Genomic DNA, 22,299 nt, shown 5'->3' on the forward strand with positions numbered 1-22,299 from the left:
GCGAACTTGGGGCACAATAGCCTAGCTAAAGCAAATTCTGGTTTGTGGAGGTAGCCCCTGAACAACAGTTCCTCTTCTATAGTTATAACCATTTCTTACAACCAATCAATCCTTTTCATTTATGTGCCCGTGGACATTAGGCTTAACTACAACTGGAGGGCGCATACAACCCATGCAAGAGACAAACCTGAAGCACCCAGATCAGGTTACCAGGGAGACTGCACCACTGGGTCCCACAGGATACCTACTACATAAGGCCACTCTGTCAAGACCAGGAGATGTAGCAGATGTACCCAATACACAGAAAAAATACAGAGAGGCAGCCAAAATGGGAGCACAAAGAAAATACTCCAAATGAGGAAACGGGAGAAATCCCCAGAGAAAGAACTAAGTAGAATGGAGATAAGCAATCTACGAAATGCAGAGTTCAAAACACTGGTTATAAGGATGCTCAGTGAACTTAGGGGAAGAATGGATGGTCTCAGTGAGGACTTTAACAAAAAGATGGGAAACTTAAAAATAGAGATAGAAACAGTAAAGAAGAACCAGTCTGAAATGAATAATACAATAACTGAAATCAAGAATACACTTGAGGGAGTCAACAGTAGATGAGATGAAGCAGAGGATTGAATTTGAGATTTGTAGGAGAAGGTAGCAGAATGCACTCAATCAGAACAGTGAAAAGGAAAATGAATAAATAAAAAAAAATTAAACATACCAACATTCGCATCATAGGGTTACTATTAGAAGAAAAGAGAAAGCGCAAGGAATTGAGAATGTATTTGAAGAAATATTTACAGAAAACATCCCTAACTTGGCAAAGGGAAAAGACATACAAGTCCAAAAACATAGAGAGTCTCCAAAAGAGAGCTCAAAGAGGTCCATATTAAGATGCATCATAGTTAAAATGGCAAAGGTTAAAGACAGAGAATTTTAAAAGCAGCAAGCAAAAAGCAGTTCCATACTGCATAAGACTGTCAGCTGATTTCTCAACAGAGGATTTGCAGGCCAGAAAGGATTGGCATGAAATATCTAAAGTATTGACAAGTAAGGACCTACAACCAAGATTTCTCTTAACCAGCAAAGCTATCATTTAGCATCCAAGGATAGATAAAGAACTTCCCAGACAAGAAAAAACTAAAAAAGTTTATCACTGCCAAGCTAGTATTGTAAGACTTGTTAAAGGGTCTTGAAAAAGGAGGGGGAAAGAGAAGAAGTAAAGATCAACATATGAATAATAAAATGGCAAAAACTACATGCCTATCAATAATTACTTTAAATGTAAATAGATTAAATGCTCCAATCAAAAACATAGGGTGATCTGACCAGGCAGTGGTGCAGTGAATAGAGCATCGGACTGGGACACAGAGGAGCCAAGTTCGAAACCCCAAGGTCACCAGCTTGACCGCAGGCTCATCTGGTTTGAGCAAGGCTCACCAACTTGAGCCCAAGGTTGCTGGCTTGAGCAAGGGCTCACTCTGTCTGCTGTAGCCCCATGGTTAAGGCACATATGAGAAAGCAATCAGTGAATTAAACTAAGGTGTCACAATGAGGAATTGATGCTTTTCATCTCTCTCCCTTCTTGTCTGTCCCAATCTGTCCTTCTCTGTCTCAGTCTCTGTCACGCACACACACACACACAAACATAGGCTGGCTGAATGGATAAAACAACAAGACCCAGTTATATGCTGTCTACAAGAGACCCACTTCACATAGAAAGACACACAGAAAAGGGATGGAAAAAGATATTTCATGCAAATGAAAATGAGACAAAAGCTGGGGTGGCAATACATATATCAGAAAAAAATGGACTTAAAACAAAGGCTATATAACAAGAGATAAACAAGAACCCAGAAATTCCGTTTCTGGATATTTATTCAAAGAAACCTAAAACACTAATTCAAAAAGACGATGCGCTTCCATGTTTAATGAAGCACTATTTACAATAGCCAAGAAATGAAAGCAGCCTAAGTGTCCATTGGTAGGTAATGGATAAAGGTAAGGTGGTATATACATACAGTGGAATATTACTCAACTATAAAAGTGAAACCTTGCTATTTATGCAACATGGATAGACCTAGAGGGTATCATGCTAAGTGAAATAAGTCAGACAGGGAAAGACAAATTCCATATCATTTTACTTATATATGGAATCTAAAGTACAAAATAAATGAACAAAATAGAAACAAACATCAATACAGAAAACATTTTGATGGTAAACAGAGGGGATGGAGTTGAGAGATGAGTAAAAAGGAGGAAGGCATTAAGATGTACAAATTGCCAGTTATAAAGCAGTCATGGGATGTAAAGTACAACATAGAGAATGTATGTAGTAAAAAATATCTTAGTAACTAGTAGAGTATCAGATGAGTATTAGACTTATCAGGGAATCACTTTGTAAATTATATAAATATCTAATTGCTATGTGGTACACCCGAAACTAATATAATATTGTATGTCAACCGCAATTGAAACAAAAAATAAATTTCTGTAAGTAAATGCTAAAGTAGAATTTGATATTTGTAATAAATGAATATATGTATAAAATGAGGGACAAATGTAGAGGTAAGAGCTGACTCCCAACTCCACTTGAGGTGGTTCTCTTTACATTAATCTGTTTTATAGGCATAGTATACTTGTATTTACTACATACATGTATATTATATCTTAAAACAAATTGTATTATTATTTTTTTTCAGGTATAGAAAGCAGCATTTTTGTTTTTTTAAAAGTAATGCCTTCAAAATTTTAATTTTTTAAAAACTTTAATGCTTGACATGTGATTTAATCTGATTGTACTTAAACTTTTTATCTGTAATTACATGTTTTAAGTATTTGGCTATACCCTGAAGCAATATGAAATGGGATATATTTAAAAGAATACTATGTGATTTTGGTACCCAAATATGCCCACTTTTATTTATATAAGAAACTTCAGTGAGAATACCTAAAAACATAGGTTTAAATTTTTAGTGTATGTGATATACTAAGTCATGTCATGAAGAATTTTTCTATTTATAAAATGTGGTGGGTTAGGCTTTAATTAATATTTATATAACATTTACTTTACCATCTTTTACTTCACAGTATTAGTATTATGTTTTTCATATCAGATGGATTTAAGAAATGAATTTTTATTTCTGAGGATTTTCATTTCAAAATTTAATTATTAAGTAGTCATGACTCTTAAGTCCTTGCTGGGCTACTTACATGTCCATGTAATCTTGGACAAGTTACTGAATCTTCACTTTTCTATCAGTATAATTGGGTTAAAAATAGAGACTAACTCTTAAGAGTTGCTGTGATTAAGTGAAATAATGAATAGTGCATTACATAGATTCTGGTGCATAGGCTTTTAATTAGTGCTGGTCTTTATCTTCCTTTGTTGGTTTTACTAAACAGGATAGGTCTTCAGACAGTTATGAAATTTAATCTCTCAAATTAACACTACATTCTTGAACTTAAAAAATTTAGCTTCTATGTGCCACTACATCTCTGTCTATAAAATGGAAATGTGATGCCGTGATGCCTTTCGCATAAGGTATCTTTGTATTTTAAAATGATTATCTGAGCGCCTGACCAGGCGGTGGCTCAGTGGATAGAGCATTGGACTGGGATGCCGAGGACCCAGGTTCGAGACCCCGAGGTTGCCAGCTTGAGCGCGAGCTCATCTGGCTTGAGCAAAATAAAAAATGCTCATCGGCTTGGACCCAAGGTCGCTGGCTCCAGCAAGGGGTTGCTTGGTCTGCTGAAGGCCCGCGGTCAAGGCACATATGAGAAAGCAATGAACAACTAAGGTGTCGCAACGAAAAACTGATGATTGATGCTTCTCATGTCTCTCTGTTCCTGTCTATCTGTCCCTATCTATCCCTCTCTCTGACTCTTTCTCTGTGTCCCTGTAAAGAAAAAAAAAAAAAGATTATCTGAGCAATAATGGATGTTTGCCAATTTCTTTGAAGACTGGTAGGATTTAAGTGCTATATTCTATCAAAGTATTATTTCTATCAAAGCATTGGGTATTTAAGGAAAAGGACTATAAGTGGATGTATTCACACACTAATTGTTATAATTAGTTTCCTATTGTACATCATATTTTTTAAAAAAATGATCATTCTTGGTTTATTCTACGACATTTCTTAGTCTGAATAAGGATTTAATATCATGACCTAGAATGAGGTCATCTGTGAGATAGACTAAAAATGAGGACCCAAGAGGAAATGATACAAAAATGAAAACAAATCATAGTGCATCAGCAGCAGCAGATATTTTAAGGGAGAGGCTCATTAGTAATTTTACCGATTGGCTTATCTTACCAAATTATTCAAGAATATAGAGGAATGGAGGGAAATTAATTAAGCTTGATCATTAAGGCCAATTGATCAGCCTCCAATTTCACTTCAAAGCCATTATAGCAGAATATTGTCTAAAATTTAAGAGTACCCAGGATCTTACAGTGCTTTTTAATGGTTTAAGTTCAGTCAACATCTGCTAAGTACCTATTACCAGGAACAAAGCCATTCCCAGTGCTATGGGGAAATAGTTTTCCTCATGTGGCTATAGTCTGCTCACAGGTGGAACATTAGAAGAATTACCGGGCAGAGTAAAAGAAGTGCTATGAAAAATGTAGTTCCAGAATGGTGGAAACGATGTGGAAGACTTATTTATTTATTTATTTATTTATTTATTTATTTAGAGAGACAGAGAGAGATACATAGAGACAGGTACCGCTCCTAATAACGGTGCGGAATTAAGGAAACACACTTGTCAAAACAAAAACGATGGGACTGGGAGGCCTCTTCAAACTGCCTGGCAGTATCTGAGTGCCTCATAACCCCAGTTCACTTTATTATATAGACATATGCAAATCAAGGACCCTGATACAAAGTTGCACATCAAAGGCTAAGACAGGAACTCTCCCAAGGCAAAAACAGGATACATTAGTGAAATCTACAAACATCTGAAACAAACAAAGAGTCAGAGGAAGGGCATGTATATTGCTTCCAGCAACCCAAGGAAGCAAGTGGAGTGGGTGCAAATACTCAGCATCAAAGCCAAATATGGAGATGGAGGGGGGAGAACTTAGCCTTTTGCTAAGCCTCGAATCTGTAATGACTTTTTGCCATTTACGGTCCACAACAGACAGGCATGCAGAAAGGGAGAGAGATGGGAAGCATCAACTTGTAGTTGTGTTACCTTAGTTGTTCATTGATTGAGTCTCATAACGTGCATTGACCAGGGGGCTCCAGCCAACCCAGTGACCCCTTGCTCAAACCAGCAACCTTGTGCTCAAGCCAGTGACCTTGGGCTTCAAGCCAACGAATGATCTTTGGGCTCAAGCCAGTGACCAAGGGGTCTTGTCAATGATCCTACGTTCAAGCCAGTTACCCTGTGCTCAAGCTGGTGAGTCTGCGCTCAAGCCGGCCATTATTTTTAAATGGAAGGATCTAGGAAGGCATTTAAGTAAAAGGTAACATTCAAACCAATCCTTAAAGGTGAAGTAGAATTGGAGGCAAAGGATTATTCAGTAGATGTTTTAGGCCAGAAAGACAATGTGAAAAAGGTAAAAAGATGTGAGCGTACCAGTGGCCAAGACATGGGAACAACCAAAAAGCCCTTCCATAGATGACTGGATAAAAAAGATGTGACACATATACACTATGGAATACTACTCAGCCATAAGAAATGATGACATCGGATCATTTACAACAACATGGATGGACCTTGATAACATTATACGGAGTGAAATAAGTAAATCAGAAAATAAGAACTATATGATTCCATACATAGGTGGGACATAAAAATGAGACTCAGAGACATGGACAAGAGTGATGGTTACTGAGGGGGGAGGGGAGGGAGAGGAGAGGGAGTGGATGGGGGAGGGGAGGGGAGGGGCACAAAGAAAACCAGATAGAAAGTGACAGAGGATGATTTGACTTTGGGTGATAGGTATGCAACATAATCGAATGTCAAAATAACCTGGAGATGTTTTCTCTGAACATATGTACCCTGATTGATCAATGTCACCCCATTAAAATTAATAAAAAAAAGATGTGAAAGTACTCAGGAAGCACTGGTGCTTGAAGCAAAGGACTCCAGATTTGCTGATGGAAAGTCAAAGATAGAAAAGGCATCTTGGAAGCAAATCTTAGAAGGACTTTGAATGTTATGGAGTTGGGCTTTATTCAGTAGACAGTAGGAAGCTAGTGGGCATTTTGGGAGAGAGGAGGAACTTTATCCTATTCCAAAAGGTACCTTTGCTAGCAAAGAATTAGGGAGATATGAGTCTAGATGGGGAAACCAGTTATAAAAACCAGGGATTTAAAGTTATTGAGAATAATAAATGTCAGGCATTGATATATTAATCACGATTATTATTAATTAATATTATTATAGCAATGATATAAGTGCTTTATAGAATTTACTAAACTTTTACAACTATCCTAGTAAGTAATATAATATTTATTTTAGAGATGAACACATTGAAGGATTATGAAGATTAATTGTTCAAGATTGTATTGGTTATAGGTAGTGGAGTTCAGTAGAGTGGGACTGGAAATGAAGTGATGGAAAAAAGTATTGTAATTCAGAGGTGAATGTGGGAGGTAAAAGAGAGAGGGAGAAATTAAGATGACTCTTATTTAGGTGCACTTAGTGAAGGTAGGCAGCACAGTCTAAGTTTGAATAGAGAATAAGGAATTATGCTTGGAAAGGCTGGATCTGAGATGTTGGCAGGACAAGCCAGGTGGGAGGGTGGAGCTGGTTATTGGGAGTAGAGTGTGGAGATGAAGTAGTCTGGGAGGACTCTGAGCATTTAGTGAGAGGGAACCCCTTGGGGGAGGCTGAGGGAGCTGGGGAAGGAAGAGTGAGAAAGGTGTGGGGAAACCGGAATGTGAAAGATGAGTGAATGAGCCCCTGTGATAGAGAGAACTTCAAAATAATGGGTGCTAAATAGGTCATTTACTGCACACCAGAGTGGGAAGTGTGGCATTTTTGCTTAGTTTGGTAAGTAGAAGTCCATGGGTAGTTTAAAAAAAAAACAAACACCAAAAACAATTTTCATAATGTGGAATGATCAGGACCTTAATATCAGATGCTGAGGAGTGAGTGGGTGGTAGAGAAAATGCTGGATTGTGGGGAATGACGGAGATTTTTCATTAGGACGAGAGGAGTCCTGGGCTGAGGAAATAGGGCAGTAGAGAAAGTTCTTTTTTTTTAAGAGTGGAGGACAGTTTATTGGCTATAGTTTCAGAATAGAATAAAAAGATGACCAGACAACAGACAGGCTGCCAAACAGATGAGTAAGAAAGGAGTAAGGTGTTTGTTTTCTTTCCCCGCTATGACAAGGGAAACAAGAAAAAATGGATGGATATACCAAAAAAAGTGAAACCTAATGGAAAAAGTGGAGAAAACTATTTTCTGGTAATTCTCAGGGAAGCCTGAGTGGCCTTCTACAATATGTTTTATATTTCCAAAGAGCCTTTTTATTCAAAACATTCTTCACACTTACCCCCCCCACTTGTTCAGCACCTGCTTTCACCAGTGGATTTCAATCTACTCTTTTAAGAGGTCAGTCGGATGTCTGTCTGGTTCCCTGCTGAACCGCCAGCACGGAATAAACTGCACGCCCGGTGCACAGCCAGGGCTCCAACGAGAGCTGATGTATATGCTGTACAACGTCACAGATTTTCTCTGTTTTTGCAGTGCTGCAAAGTGCCTGGCACAATAAACATGGCACATACTTGCTAAATGAATGATTCTTCTCAGTGAAATAGGAAGTGAGCTTATCTGTTGGGATGATAATAACTAAAACATTTTGAGTGCTGCCTGTGTGCTAGGCCCCACGTTAAGTGCGGATATGCTAGCTGCTATAGCACACAAAGCACATAGTTGCAGTGTTTTACATAAGAAAAGGTTCCTGTTCACTGGCTGAAGATGGCTACTCCTGGAGCACAGCCTGTTCTCCTTTCAGAGCCGTAGGCTCCTTCCATCTCCTGGTTCAGCCATCTCCTAGGCCCTGCACAAGGGGGAGGAGGATGAGAGTAAGGTGCCTGGCCCCACAGAGGTGTAAGGCCAGGAAGGCGCTTATATATTATGGAACTCTATATATTATGGAAACGGGACATGAATTTTGGTGGATACTTAGCCACCTCTTTCACCCATGAACTCCTCACCATTTATAATAGCCCTGGTAAGGAGATACCATTATCCCCATTTTACAGATAAGGCTACTGAGGCTTACACCTGTCTAAAAACAGTAAGGTTCTGATCTGGGATTTAAACTTAGGTCCATCTGACTCTATTCTTAACCATTAGACCAGTGATTCTCAAAAGCAGATTTTTGTCCCCAAAGGACAAGAGGACATTTGGCAGTGTCTGCTGGTACTTTTTTGGGGTGGTGATGAGGGGAGGTACCTGGCATCTAACGGTAGAGTCCAGGAATGCTACTATATATCTTTCGAATGTATAGGATACTTCCAACCCCCAACATACACACAAAACCCAAAAAATTATCAGGCCCAAATGTCAGTAGTGCTAAGGTTGAGATATTCTGTACTAGACTCTACATTATCCATTATGGTAGAAGGTAAGGTTGAAGCAAGACATGATTGTAAAAGATTAGGGACAGCTACTGTGAGGAATAAGCTAAGTGTTATTATGAAAGGATATAAAGAATAGGGGATAGCAAAAAGACACGGGTGGTTGTTTAATGTGGAAGAAGGTAACTGGTTCTATTATTTTTCTATTGGCTACTTGGCATTTCTGGGTCTTGATTGTATTTTTGAAGAAGTTGTCTTTACTTTACTGGGTGAAAATATTATCCTTTAAATCATTTTATTTCTGAACTCAGGAAGACAAGACTCGTCCTTTTATTACATCCAGTCCTACAAATGGAGCCAAAACCATTGCAGAGGGCTGGCTCTCTGTCAACCCATATGACAAGCATTTTGGTGACGTACATTTTTATGACTATATCGGAGATTGCTGGGATTGGAAGATTTTCCCAAAAGCTCGATTTGTATCTGAATATGGATATCAGTCCTGGCCTTCCTTCAGTACATTAGAACAGGTAAGCCATCTTTGATTTCCCAGTGATTCAGAATGGTGGGCAGTGGGCAGATGTCACTTCCTCCATAGTGGCTCAGTAAACCAAATGAAATCTACTTCTAATTTTAAATTATTTTTTAGGAATAAGAGGATAGAAGGTAATTCTTTTTCTTTAAACTTTGGGGAGCTAAACTCTTATAGTCATCATTTTAGGGATTATAACTTTTCTATATTGTTCTTAATTATATTCCTTCAGGAGCATTTACAAATTTAATGGGAGCCAGTGGCTGTTTAAACTTGATTTATTATTACACATGAAAATAACTTCCAGCTACTTTCTGTATATCCTACAACTTTTTTTAAATCATTTACAGATATTCAGAACTAGATAATTTTTTATAGTAGGAGAAATGAATGTGATAAATAAGCCTTTATCTAATGTTATCATTGTATCATTCATTTCTTTTCTCTCTTCTTCCATTTCCTCTTCTTCCTCCCCCTTTCCTTTGTTGTGTATTTGGTTTTCCTTAGACATTTCACTTTCTCTGTTCCTGATTATTCAATTTCATAGATGGGTTTAATTTTAGAGTTGTATGTGTTCTCTTTATAACAACTTTAGTGAGATATAATTCATTTATCATATAAAGCACCCATTTAATGTGTGCAGTTTAATGATTTTCAAGATAATCCTAAAGTTGTGCAGCCATAGCATGATCTAATTTTAGAACAGTTTTCTCATCCCCAAAGAAACACTGTACCCACCAGTAGTCCTTCCTTACTCTCTCTGTTCCTCCCACCCCAGGTCTAGGCAGTGCTGATTTGCTTTGCATGTTTCTCTGTTTATTTGTTCTGCACATTTCATATACGCAGAATCATAAAATATGTGATCATTTGAAACTGGCTTTTTTTACTCAGCATACATTTTTCAAGCTTCATCCATGTTGTTTCCTTTATTAATATGTCACTGTTTGGCCCTGGCCGGTTGGCTCAGCGGTAGAGCGTCGGCCTGGCGTGCGGGGGACCTGGGTTTGATTCCCGGCCAGGGCACATAGGAGAGGCGCCCATTTGCTTCTCACCTCCCCCCCCCTTCCTCTCTGTCTCTCTCTTCCCCTCCCGCAGCCAAGGCTCCATTGGAGCGAAGATGGCCCGGGCGCTGGGCATGGCTCCTTGGCCTCTGCCCCAGGCGCCAGAGTGGCTCTGGTCGCTATGGAGCGACGCCCCGGAGGGGCGGGGCATCGCCCCCTGGTGGGCAGAGCATCGCCCCTGGTGGGCGTGCCGGGTGGATCCCAGTCGGGTGCATGTGGGAGTCTGTCTGGCTGTCTCTTCCTGTTTCCAGCTTCAGGGAAAAAAAAAAAGTCACTGTTTTTTCATTACGGAATAGTGTTCCATGGTATGGATATACCACATTTTATTATCTACTTACCATTTGATGTCTGTGTTATTTCTGCTTTTTTGCTATTATGAATAATGCTGCTATGAACATTTGTATACCTGTTTTTGTGGGCATGTCTATTAGGTTTATTCCTAGGAGTAAAATTGCTGGATCATATGGTAACTATGTTTAACAATTCAAGGAACCACTAAACTATTTTCCATAGTTGTTGCACTTTATGTTCCCACGAACAATATATGGTGGTTTCGATTTCTCTGCATTCTTACCTCTTGTTATTTCCCATTTCCTCCTTTTCTTTTTTCTTTCTTCCTTCATTCCTCCCTCCCTACTTCCCTTTTTCCTTTCCTTTCCTTCCTTCTTTTTTTTTCTTTTTTGCATTTTCCTGGACATTTATATTCACAGAAAATTGGTATTTCTTTTGCTAATCATGTTGATCATGTTTTCATATGCTTGGTGTTCATTTATTTATATATCTTCAAGAAATGTATATTAAAATATTTTGTCCATATTTTAATTGGGTTATTTGTCTTTTTATTATTGAGTTGTAAGATACATATATATTCTAGATATGTTCTTTATCAGATATATGATTTGCAAATATTTTCTCCCAGTTTGTGGGTTGTCTTTCTATTTACTTGATGGTATCATTGAAAGCATAAACATCTTAAATTTTGATAAAGCCCTACTTATCAATCCTCTCTTTTATCTTTTATGCTTTTGAAGTTATATCTAAGAAATGATTGTCTAACATAGGTCACAAAGATTTACTCCAGTGTTGTCTTCTAGTTTTAGCTTTTAAATTTAGATTTGATTTATGATCTATTTTGTATGATGTGAAGTAGATGTCCACATTTTTTTTTTGCATGTGGATAGCCAGTTAACCCAACACCTCTTATTGAAATCATTATTTTTTCCCCTCATTGAATTCTTGACTCCTTTGTCAAAAATCAATTAACTACAAATGTTAAGATCTATTTTTAGATTCTCAATTTTGTTCCATTGATTTGTATGTCTATTTTATGTCAGTATGCACTGTCATTATTACTGTAGCTTCGTAGTAAGTTTTGAAAGCAGGAAGTATGAGTTCACCAACTTTGTTCTTTCAAGATTATTTTTATTCTGAGTGTTTTGTATTTCTATATGAATTTTAAGATTATCTTGCCAGTTTCTGCAAAAGAGCCATCTGGTGTTTTGATAGGGATTGTGTTGAATCTATAGATCAGTTTGTAAAGTATTTCCATCTTAACAATATTGTTTTCTGATCCATGAACATGTGATATCTTCATTAATTTTATAGTTTTTAGTATATGTTTTATACTTCTTTGGTTAAATTTATTTTGGTGCTATTATAAATTAAGCTGTTTTTTAAATATTTCATATTGTTCATTACTAGTGTAAAGATAAAATTATTTTTTTGCATATTAAACTTATGTTCTGCAACCTCTCAGAACTCATTTATTAGCTCTAATATATATTTTTAAATTTTTTAGGGATTCTGTATAAAAGAGTGTGTCATCTGCAGATAGAGGTAGTTGTATTTCTTTTTTTTCCAATCTGGATGCCTTTTAGTTACTTTTCTTGCCTAATTGCTCTGGCTAGGATCTCTAGTACAATGTAGAATAGAAGTGGTAAGCTCAGCCATCTTTGTCCCATTACTTTCCTTAGGAAGAGAAAGCTTTCAGTCTTTTACTGTTTAGTGTGATGTTAACTGTAGGTTTTTAATAGATTCCCTTTATCAGATTGAAGCAGTTCCCTTTTATTCCTAGTTTGTTGAGTGTTTATATCATGAAAGGGTGTTGGATGTTTTCTAATGCTTTTGTTCATCTATTGAAATGATCATATCGTTCTTGCCCCCCCCCCCATCACTTATGTAAAGTAACCACAACATTTTAAGACAATTTCAAAAACTTCCTCAATTTCACCACCTGGACACAACTATATTTGCTTCTAATATGAAAGTTATATTGTACTTTAGCTTTAATAGGAATGTTGTAAGCTTAGTTTTATCCTCCTCATCTTTAATTTTTATTACTCTCAATATTATAAAGCTGATCTTTTGGGAATACTATTATTGCAAAATGAAGGAGGATGGAGTTTAGTATCCTGACTCAGATAGGAACAGGTGTTGAGACTGGGAATGAAGAAATGAAAGAAGCAAAAATATTTACTGAGCAGATACTCTGTATCAGGTACCCACTGTTTTATTTAACAGTGACCCATCCTCTTTCCACTTTGACTGAAGCTCAGGAGGAAACCAAGGCGCTGGAGAGTGAGAGTTCTATCTATATCCCTAATAGTAATATATCTGGATTCAAACTTACTATCAGACTCTAAAGCTAGTCACTTTCTTTTCACTACATTTCAGAAATGTGAGTTTTAGAAATTACTAAACATTTTTCTACATTTATAAGCATTTCTATACATTTCCTGAAAATGATGTAATTGCCATGCTTTTGTGATTTGTCTGATGCTGTTCAACACTATATTTTAAAATAGGGAAAGATGAAGGAAGTTCTGTTCAGTATGAGCCCTTTATTTAGTCATTGCCTCTTTTGAAGCAACATTGCTTAGTTGAAGATTTAAATAGGTAATTGCAAAAAAAGAAGAAACCAGAAGAACAACTTTATGTAAAACTTTGACTCTTTTATTTAGAGCTTTTCTGATGTATTCAACAAAAATATTAAAATGTCTCTGTCTACTTTGGAATACATTACTTCTTTGTAAAATGATCATAGTTTTCAGCAGGCAGTTATCAGTATTGTGCAGTGATTAAAACCTTGGGCTTTGGAATAAATAAATCTGGATTTGAATTGTAGAACTGCCCACACTAGCTATATTGCCTTGGACAAATTATTTGTTTTGAATTTCAGTGTCCTTATTGGTAAATTGGGATTAATAGTAGTAAATAACCTTTTAAGAATGTGTATGTATGTGAGAGAGAGAGAGACTGTGTGTAAAGATCAAGTTAATTAATACTTTGGAGCCTAAGTATAGTTCTTGACACACAGTGAGAGTCCATCATGTAAGCTATTGTTAATATTCATCAAGGCCATTTTGGCTATGTGACTTGTATGATAGTTACATTTTCTTCAGATGCTTCTAGGTTTAAAGAACTAGAGGCTGGAGCTAGACTGTACAAATTAGCTTTGGATTTTGGGGAAATTACTTAACCTTTTTGTGCTTGGTTTTCTCGTCTGTAAAAAAGGGTGACAATAGTGCCTACCCACAGGGTTGTTATGAGGCTTAAGTGAGTTAATATTCTTAGAGCGATTATAACCTTACCTGGCACTTTTCTCATTCCTTCTGGTAACACTATTATAGCTGAAATTTCTAAGACTTCTAAACCACAGCCATCGGAAGGTAGAAAGTTTCCCACATAACAGAAGGTTAGGTTTACTGATTATGGGATACATCAAATCATTACCAATGTGAGAGAGGGCTGAGAGGCCCAGATGTGTGCTTGAGACTTTGAAAAGGAAGAAGGATAAAAAAAAAGAAAGATTATTGGTAAAGATATGTGCATCTCAGATGTGTACAGATGACTGTAATGCTAATACCTTTATTTTAAATAAATAGTAGTAATGCATGTTCTCTACATTGTCTAGTAGTAACAGTTTCAAAAAATATGTACAATTTGGAAAAACTTCCACATTAAATATGGCTAATGTCCATTACTTATGTTTGATGTAAATAAATGCCTAAAAAATATCTTTTCCTTTTAAGGTGATTGGTCTATGCAATGCATGATTACTCAGAACTCAGAACTATAAATCATGTTTTATGAACAGGGATTAAACTTTTTAATTTTTAGGGTTCTTTGAAGGTAAGTGGAATATGTTTTAATATGTTTTTCTAAATTTTTTATTTTTCTGAAGTTAGAAGCAGGGAGGCAGTCAGATACACTCCCACATGTGCCTGACTGGGATCCACTGGGCATGCCCACCAGGGGGCAATGCTCAGCCCATCTGGGGCATTGCTCCATTGTGGCTGGAGTCATTCTAGCACCTGAGGCAGAGGCCACGGAGCCGTCCTCAGTGTCCGGGCCAACTTTGCTCCAATGAAGCCTTGGCTGTGGGAGGGAAAGAGAGAGATAGAGAGGAAGGAGAGGGGGAAGGGTGGAGAAGCAGATGGGCGCTTCTCCTGCATGCCCTTACCAGAAATCAAACCTGGGACTTCCACATGCTGGGCTGATGCTCTACTGCTGAGCCAACTGGCCAGGGCATGGAATATGGTTTTGTTTTTGTTTTTTTAATCTCTCTGTATACCTTGGATAAAAACTCTGATATTTTCAGAGGTAGCCAGCAGTTATCTTGTATCTTTAACAAATGCTAATAGTGCATTAAATCATAGACCCAGAAGCCAGAATTACTGCTAAAATGATACTACGAATGTGTGTTTGTTTTTACTTTGGTTTGATGACAGCTTATCAAAGGGATAAAAGAAAGATCCTGTAAGTTGTGCCAGGCTTAAGAAAAAGAGGAATTTATTTTAGGGAAATGGAGTATCACTTTTTGATTTGTGTCTTCAACTATATCAAAATTAAACATTTCAAATATATTTAGTAATCACTGGGAAACAATTGAGCAAATGCTAAAGCATTTACCATCTTAATAGTGATGTTTTATTTCTGTTAAAAAATTGACAGTTTTAACAATATTGATTTTAGTCCATTATTCAGTTTTGATAATTTACTTAAGTAGATAAGATAACATATAAAAATACAAGTAACTAATATTTAAAAAAGAAATAATAGTTTTTAAAGACAAGACTTTTAATGGAAATATCAAATTATAATTTTCTGCATCCTGGCCAGTTAGCTCATTTGATTAGCGTGTTGTCCTATCACTAGGGTTGTGAGTTCGATCCTGTGTGAGAGCACTTAAAAGAATCAAGCAAGGAATGCATAGATAAGTAGAACAACAAATTGATGCTTGTTTTTCTCTCTCCTTCCCTCCCCCCCCCTTCCTTTCTCTCTCAAAAAAATTAATAAATTGTTTTTAAATTGTAATTTTTTTGCCCTGGCTGGTGGCTCAGTGGATAGAGCGTTAGCCCAGCGAATGGATGTCCTGGGTTCAATTCCCAGTCAGAACAACCAGGAAAAATGACCATCTTCTTCTCTCTTTCTCTCTCTCCCTCTTTTCTTCCCCTCCCCCTCCTACAGCCAGTGGCTCAATTGATTTGAATGTGGCCCCAGGTGCTACGGATAGCTCGGTTGGTCACAACAGAGCATGTCAGCCTCAGGTGCTATAAATAGCTTTGTACTTGAGCCTTGGCCCCAGATGAGGGTTGCCAAGGTAGATTCCAGTTGGAATGCATGTGGGAGTCTGTCTCACTGTACCCCTTCCTCTCACTTAAAAAATTGTAATTTTTTAGGTATGAATAAGGGGGATATGTAGGTGCCAAAGCCTGGTTTTGTAATTCGACTTTGCAAAAGGCCATTCTTTCACCAGTAACCAGTATGATGACAAAAACATTTATGACATTATGATAGTGTATAGAGTACTTTTCAAGTTTGTCAGAAATGTATAGAAAAGTAGTTTTACTCCTACTTTTCCAATTTTTACCTCTTGTTCTTTACTCAAAAGATTTCATCTAAAGAGGACTGGTCTTTCAAAAGCAGATTTTCACTTCATCGACAACATCATGAAAATGGTAACGATGAGATGCTTCAGCAGGCTGGACTGCACTTCAAACTCCCGCAAAGCACAGATCCAATACACGCATTCAAAGATACCATTTACCTTACTCAGGTAAGGCATTTTCATTCTGGAGTTCAAAAGATTTCTGCAGTGAACATAAGAGATCATGTAAGTTTTATAAACCTTATGTGGTGAAAACTATTTTTCATTTTACTCACTAAAGAATTTATCTTCTTTAAAATAGATGTATGATGACACATTAAGACTTGAAATAGTTAATTTTTTGCATTTGTCTTTCTTACAAGAACAGCTCAGAAAGTTCTACAAAAAATTGTACATTAAGATGTTTCCAGCTTAAGATTACTATTAAGATCAACTATGAAAAGCAGTACAATAAAGCTGCTGGGAGAAAACATATGAGATACTTCATTACCTTGGCATGGGGAAAGATTTTTTTTTAATAATTTTATTTTTTTAATGGGGCGACATCAATAAATCAGGATACATATATTCAAAGATAACATGTCCAGGTTATCTTGTCTTTCAATTATTCAATTATGTTGCATAGCCATGACCCAAAGTCAGATTGTCCTCTGTCACCTCCTATCTAGTTTTCTTTGTGCCCCTCCCCCTCCCCCTTTCCGTTTCCCTCTCCCCCCTCCCCCCGTAACCACCACGCTCTTATCAATGTCTCTTAGTCTCACTTTTATGTCCCACTTACGTATGGAATAATGCAGTTCCTGTTTTTTTCTGATTTACTTGTTTCACTTCGTATAATGTTATCAAGATCACACCATTTTGCTGTAAATGATCCGATGTCATCATTTCTTATGGCTGAGTAGTATTCCATAGTGTATATATGCCACATCTTCTTTATCCAGTCATCTATTGATGGGCTTTTTGGTTGTTTCCAATGGAGCCTTGGCTGCCGAGGAGAAGAGAGAGACAGAGAGGAAGGAGAGGGGGAGGGGTGGAGAAGCAGATTGTTTATTGAACAATGCTGCAATAAACATGGGGCTGCATGTGTCTTTACGTATCAATGTTTCTGAGTTTTGGGGGTATATACCCAGTAGAGGGATTGCTGGGTCATAAGGTAGTTCTATTTGCAGTTTTTTGAGGAACCACCATACTTTCTTCCATAATGTTGTACTACTTTACATTCCCACCAACAGTGAATGAGGGTTCCTTTTTCTCCACAGCTTCTCCAATATTTGCTATTACCTGTCTTGTTAATAATAGCTAATCTAACAGGTGTGAGGTGGTATCTCATTGCAGTTTTGATTTGCATTTCTCTAATAACTAAAGAAGATGAGCATCTTTTTATATATCTGTTAGCCATTTGTATTTCTTCCTGGGAGAAGTGTCTGTTCATGTCCTCTTCCCATTTTTTTATTGGGTTGTTTGTTTGTTTGTTGTTGAGTTTTATGAGTTCTTTGTATACTTTGGATATTAGGCCCTTATCTGAGCAGTTGTTTGAAAATATCATTTCCCATTTAGTTGGCTGTCTGTTTATTTTGTTATCAGTTTCTCTTGCTGAGCAAAAACTTCTTAGTCTGATGTAGTCCCATTCATTAATTTTTGCCTTCACTTCTCTTGCCTTTGGAGTCAAATTCATAAAATGCTCTTTACAACCCAGGCCCATGAGTTGAGTACCTATGTCTTCTTCTATGTACTTTATTGTTTCAGGCCTTATGTTTAGATCTTTGATCCATTTTGAGTTAATTTTAGTACAGGGGGACAAACTGTAATCCAGTTTCTTTTTTTTTTTTTTTTTTTTGCATTTTTCTGAAATTGGAAATGGAGAGGCAGTCAGACAGACTCCTGCATGCGCCCGACCGAGATCCACCCGGCACGCCCACCAGGAGGCGATGCTCTGCCCATCCGGGGCTTCACTCTGCTGCAATCAGAGCCATTCTAGTGCCTGAGGCAGAGGCCACAGAGCCACCCTCAACGCCCGGGCAAACTTTTGCTCCAATGGAGCCTTGACTGTGGGAGGGGAAGATAGAGACAGAGAGGAAGGAGAGGGGGAGGGGTGGAGAAGCAGATGGGCGCTTCTCCTGTGTGCCCTGGCCAGGAATCGAACCTGGGACTCCTGCACGCCAGGCAAACGCTCTGCCACTGAGCTAACTGGCCAGGGCCCAGTTTCATTCTTTTGCATGTGGCTTTCCAGTTTTCCCAGCACCATTTATTGAAGAGGCTTTCTTTTCTCCATTGTGTGTTGTTGGCCCCTTTATCAAAAATTATTTGACTATATATATGTGGTTTTATTTCTGGGTTTTCTATTCTGTTCCATTGGTCTGAGTGTCTATTTTCCTGCCAATACCATGCTGTTTTGATTGTCGTGGCCCTATAATATAGTTTGAAGTCAGGTATTGTAATGGCCCCAGTTTCATTCTTTTTCTTTAGGATTGCTTTGGCTATTCGGGTTTTTTTATAGTTCCATATAAATCTGATGATTTTTTGCTCCATTTCTTTAAAAAATGTCTTGGAATTTTGTTGGGAATTGCATTAAATTTGTATATTGCTTTGGGTAATATGGCCATGTTGATTATATTTATTCTTCCTAACCAAGAACAAGGAATATTCTTCCATCTCATTATATCTTTTTCGATTTCCCTTAACAATGGTTTATAGTTTTCATTATATAAGTTCTTTACATTCTTTGTTATGTTTATTCCTAAGTATTTTTTGTTGTTGTTGTTGCAATCATGAAGGGGATTATTCTTTTGAGTTCGTTCTCAAATGTTTCATTGTTGGCATATAGAAAGGCTATTGACTTCTGTATGTTAATTTTGTATCCTGCTACATTACTATATTGGCTTATTGTTTCTAGTTGTCTTTTTGTGGATTCTTTGGGGTTTTCGATGTATAGGATCATATCATCTGCAAAAAGTGATACCTTTACTTCTTCTTTTCCGATATGGATGCCTTTTATTTCTCTGTTTTGCCTGATTGCTCTAGCTAGAACCTCTAGTACCACATTAAATAAGAATGGAGAGAGTGGACAACCCTGTCTTGTTCCTGATTTAAGGGGGAAAGCCTTCAGTTTAGTGCCATTTAATATGATGTTAGCTGATGGTTTATCATATATGGCCTTTATCATGTTGAGATATTTTCCTTCTATACCCATTTTGTTGAGAGTCTTAAACATAAAATTGTGTTGTATTTTATCGAAAGCCTTTTCTGCGTCTATTGATAAGATCATGTGGTTTTTGTTCTTTGTTTTGTTGATATGGTGTATTACATTAACCGTTTTACGTATGTTGAACCATCCTTGAGATTCTGGGATGAATCCCACTTGATCATGATGTATTATTTTTTTAATATGTTGTTGTATTCGATTTGCTAGTATTTTGTTTAGTATTTTAGCATCTGTATTCATTAGAGATATTGGTCTGTAGTTTTCTTTCTTTCTGCCATCCTTGCCTGGTTTTGGTATGAGGGTTATGCTGGCCTCATAAAACGTGTTTGGAAGTATTGCTTCTTCTTCAGTTTTTTGGAACACTTTGAGTAGAATAGGAACCAAGTCTTCTTTGAATGTTTGATTAAATTCACTGGTATAACCGTCTGGGCTTGGACTTTTATTTTTGGGGAGGTTTTTAAAGGTTTTTTCTATTTCTTCTCTACTAAAAGGTCTGTTTAGGCTTTCTGCTTCTTGTTGACTCAGTCTAGGAAGGTTGTATGGTTCTAGGAATTTATCCATTTCTTCTAGGTTGTTGAACTTAGTAGCATAAAGTTTTTCATAGTATTCTACAATAATTCTTTGTATATCTACGGTGTCCGTGGTGATTTCTCCTCTTTCATTTTGGATTTTGTTTATATGAGTTCTTTCTCTTTTTTTCCTTGGTATGTCTTGCCAAGGGTTTGTAAATTTTGTTGATCTTTTCAAAGAACCAGCTCCTTGTTCTATTAATTTTTTCTATAGTTTTTCTGTTCTCTATTTCATTTATTTCTGCTCTGATTTTTATTATCTCCTTTCTTCGGCTGGTTTTGGGTTGTCTTTGTTCTTCTTTTTCTAGTTCCTTAAGGTGTGAAGTTAAGTGGTTCACTTGGACTCTCTCTTGTTTGTTCATATATGCCTGAAGTGATATGAACTTCCCTCTTATCACTACTTTTGCTGCATCCCATAGATTCTGATATGTCATAATGTCATTTTCATTTGTCTGTATATATATATATATATATTTTTTTCATTTTTTCATTTTTCTGAAGCTGGAAACGGGGAGAGACAGTCAGACAGACTCCCGCATGCGCCCGACCGGGATCCACCCAGCACGCCCACCAGGGGCGACGCTCTGCCCACCAGGGGGCGATGCTCTGCCCATCCTGGGCGTCGCCATATTGCGACCAGAGCCACTCTAGCGCCTGAGGCAGAGGCCACAGAGCCATCCCCAGCGCCCGGGCCATCTCTGCTCCAATGGAGCCTTGGCTGCGGGACGGGAAGAGAGAGACAGAGAGGAAAGCGCGGCGGAGGGGTGGAGAAGCAAATGGGCGCTTCTCCTGTGTGCCCTGGCCGGGAATCGAACCCGGGTCCTCCGCACGCTAGGCTGACGCTCTACCGCTGAGCCAACCGGCCAGGGCTTGTTTGTATATATCTTTTGATCTCTGCACTTATTTCTTCTTTGACCCATTCATTTTTTAAAAGTATGTTTTTTAGTTTCCACATTTTTTTTTATAATAAATTTTTATTAATGGTAATGGGATGACATTAATAAATCAGGGTACATATATTCAAAGAAAACATGTCTAGGTTATTTTGTCATTAAATTATGTTGCAAACCCCTCGCCCAAAGTCAGATTGTCCTCCGTCACCCTCTATCTAGTTCTCTGTGCCCCTCCCCCTCCCCCTAACTCTCTCCCTCTCTTGCTCCCATGTCCTCCCTCCCCCCCACCCTTGGTAACCACCACACTCTTGTCCATGTCTCTTAGTCTCATTTTTATGTTCCACCAATATATGGAATCATGTAGTTCTTGTTTTTTTCTGATTTACTTATTTCACTCCTTATAATGTTATCAAGATCCCACCATTTTGCTGTAAATGATCTGATGTCATCATTTCTTATGGCTGAGTAGTATTCCATAGTGTATATGTGCCACATCTTCTTTATCCAGTCTTCTATTGAAGGGCTTTTTGGTTGTTTCCATGTCTTGGCCACTGTGAACAGTGCTGCAATGAACATGGGGCTACATGTGTCTTCACGTATCAATGTTTCTGAGGTTTTGGGGTATATACCCAGTAGAGGGATTGCTGGGTCATAAGGTAGTTCTATTTGCAGTTTTTTGAGGAACCACCATACTTTCCTCCATAATGGTTGTACTACTTTACAGTCCCACCAACAGTGGATGAGGGTTCCTTTTTCTCCACAGCCTCTCCAACATTTGCTATTACCCGTCTTGTTGATAATAGCTAATCTAACAGGAGTGAGGTGGTATCTCATTGTAGTTTTGATTTGCATTTCTCTAATAACTAATGAAGCTGAGCATCTTTTCATATATCTGTTGGCCATTTGTATCTCTTCCTGGGAGAAGTGTCTGTTCATGTCCTCTTCCCATTTTTTAATTGGATTGTTTGTTTGTTTGTTGTTGAGTTTTATGAGTTCTTTGTAAATTTTGGATATTAGGCCCTTATCTGAGCTGTCGTTTGAAAATATCAGTTCCCATATAGTTGACTGTCTGTTTATTTTGATATCAGTTTCTCTTGCTGAGCAAAAACTTTTAATTCTGATGTAGTCCCATTCATTTATCTTTGCCTTCACTTCTCTTGCCATTGGAGTCAAGTTCATAAAATGTTCTTTAAAACCCAGGTTCATGAGTTTAGTACCTATGTCTTCTTCTATGTACTTTATTGTTTCAGGTCTTATATTTAGGTCTTTGATCCATTTTGAATTAATTTTAGTACACGGGGACAGGCTGTAGTCGAGTTTCATTCTTTTGCATGTGGCTTTCCAGTTTTCCCAACACCATTTGTTGAAGAGGCTTTCTTTTCTCCATTGTGTGTTGTTGGCCCCTTTATCAAAGATTATTTGACCATATATATGTGGTTTTATTTCTGGGCATTCTATTCTGTTCCATTGGTCTGAGTGTCTATTTTTCTGCCAATATCATGCTGTTTTGATTATCATGGCTCTATAATATAGTTTAAAGTCAGGTATTGTAATGCCCCCAGCTTCATTCTTTTTCCTTAGGATTGTTTTGGCTATTCGGGGTTTTTTATAGTTCCAT

General features: G+C 37.6%; 1 protein-coding gene across 1 annotated transcript in view; it reads left to right on the plus strand.

The window, feature by feature from the left end:
• Positions 1 to 22,299, plus strand: part of MANBA (mannosidase beta) — a 165,258-nt gene that overhangs the window by 106,442 nt on the left and 36,517 nt on the right. The window contains exons 12-13 of the mRNA XM_066280789.1: positions 8,849 to 9,067; positions 16,024 to 16,188. Coding sequence (XP_066136886.1) covers positions 8,849 to 9,067; positions 16,024 to 16,188 — 384 coding nt within the window. The remainder of the gene's footprint in view (positions 1 to 8,848; positions 9,068 to 16,023; positions 16,189 to 22,299) is intronic.

Source organism: Saccopteryx bilineata, chromosome 5 (assembly GCF_036850765.1).
Source record: "Saccopteryx bilineata isolate mSacBil1 chromosome 5, mSacBil1_pri_phased_curated, whole genome shotgun sequence".
NCBI lineage: Eukaryota > Metazoa > Chordata > Mammalia > Chiroptera > Emballonuridae > Saccopteryx > Saccopteryx bilineata.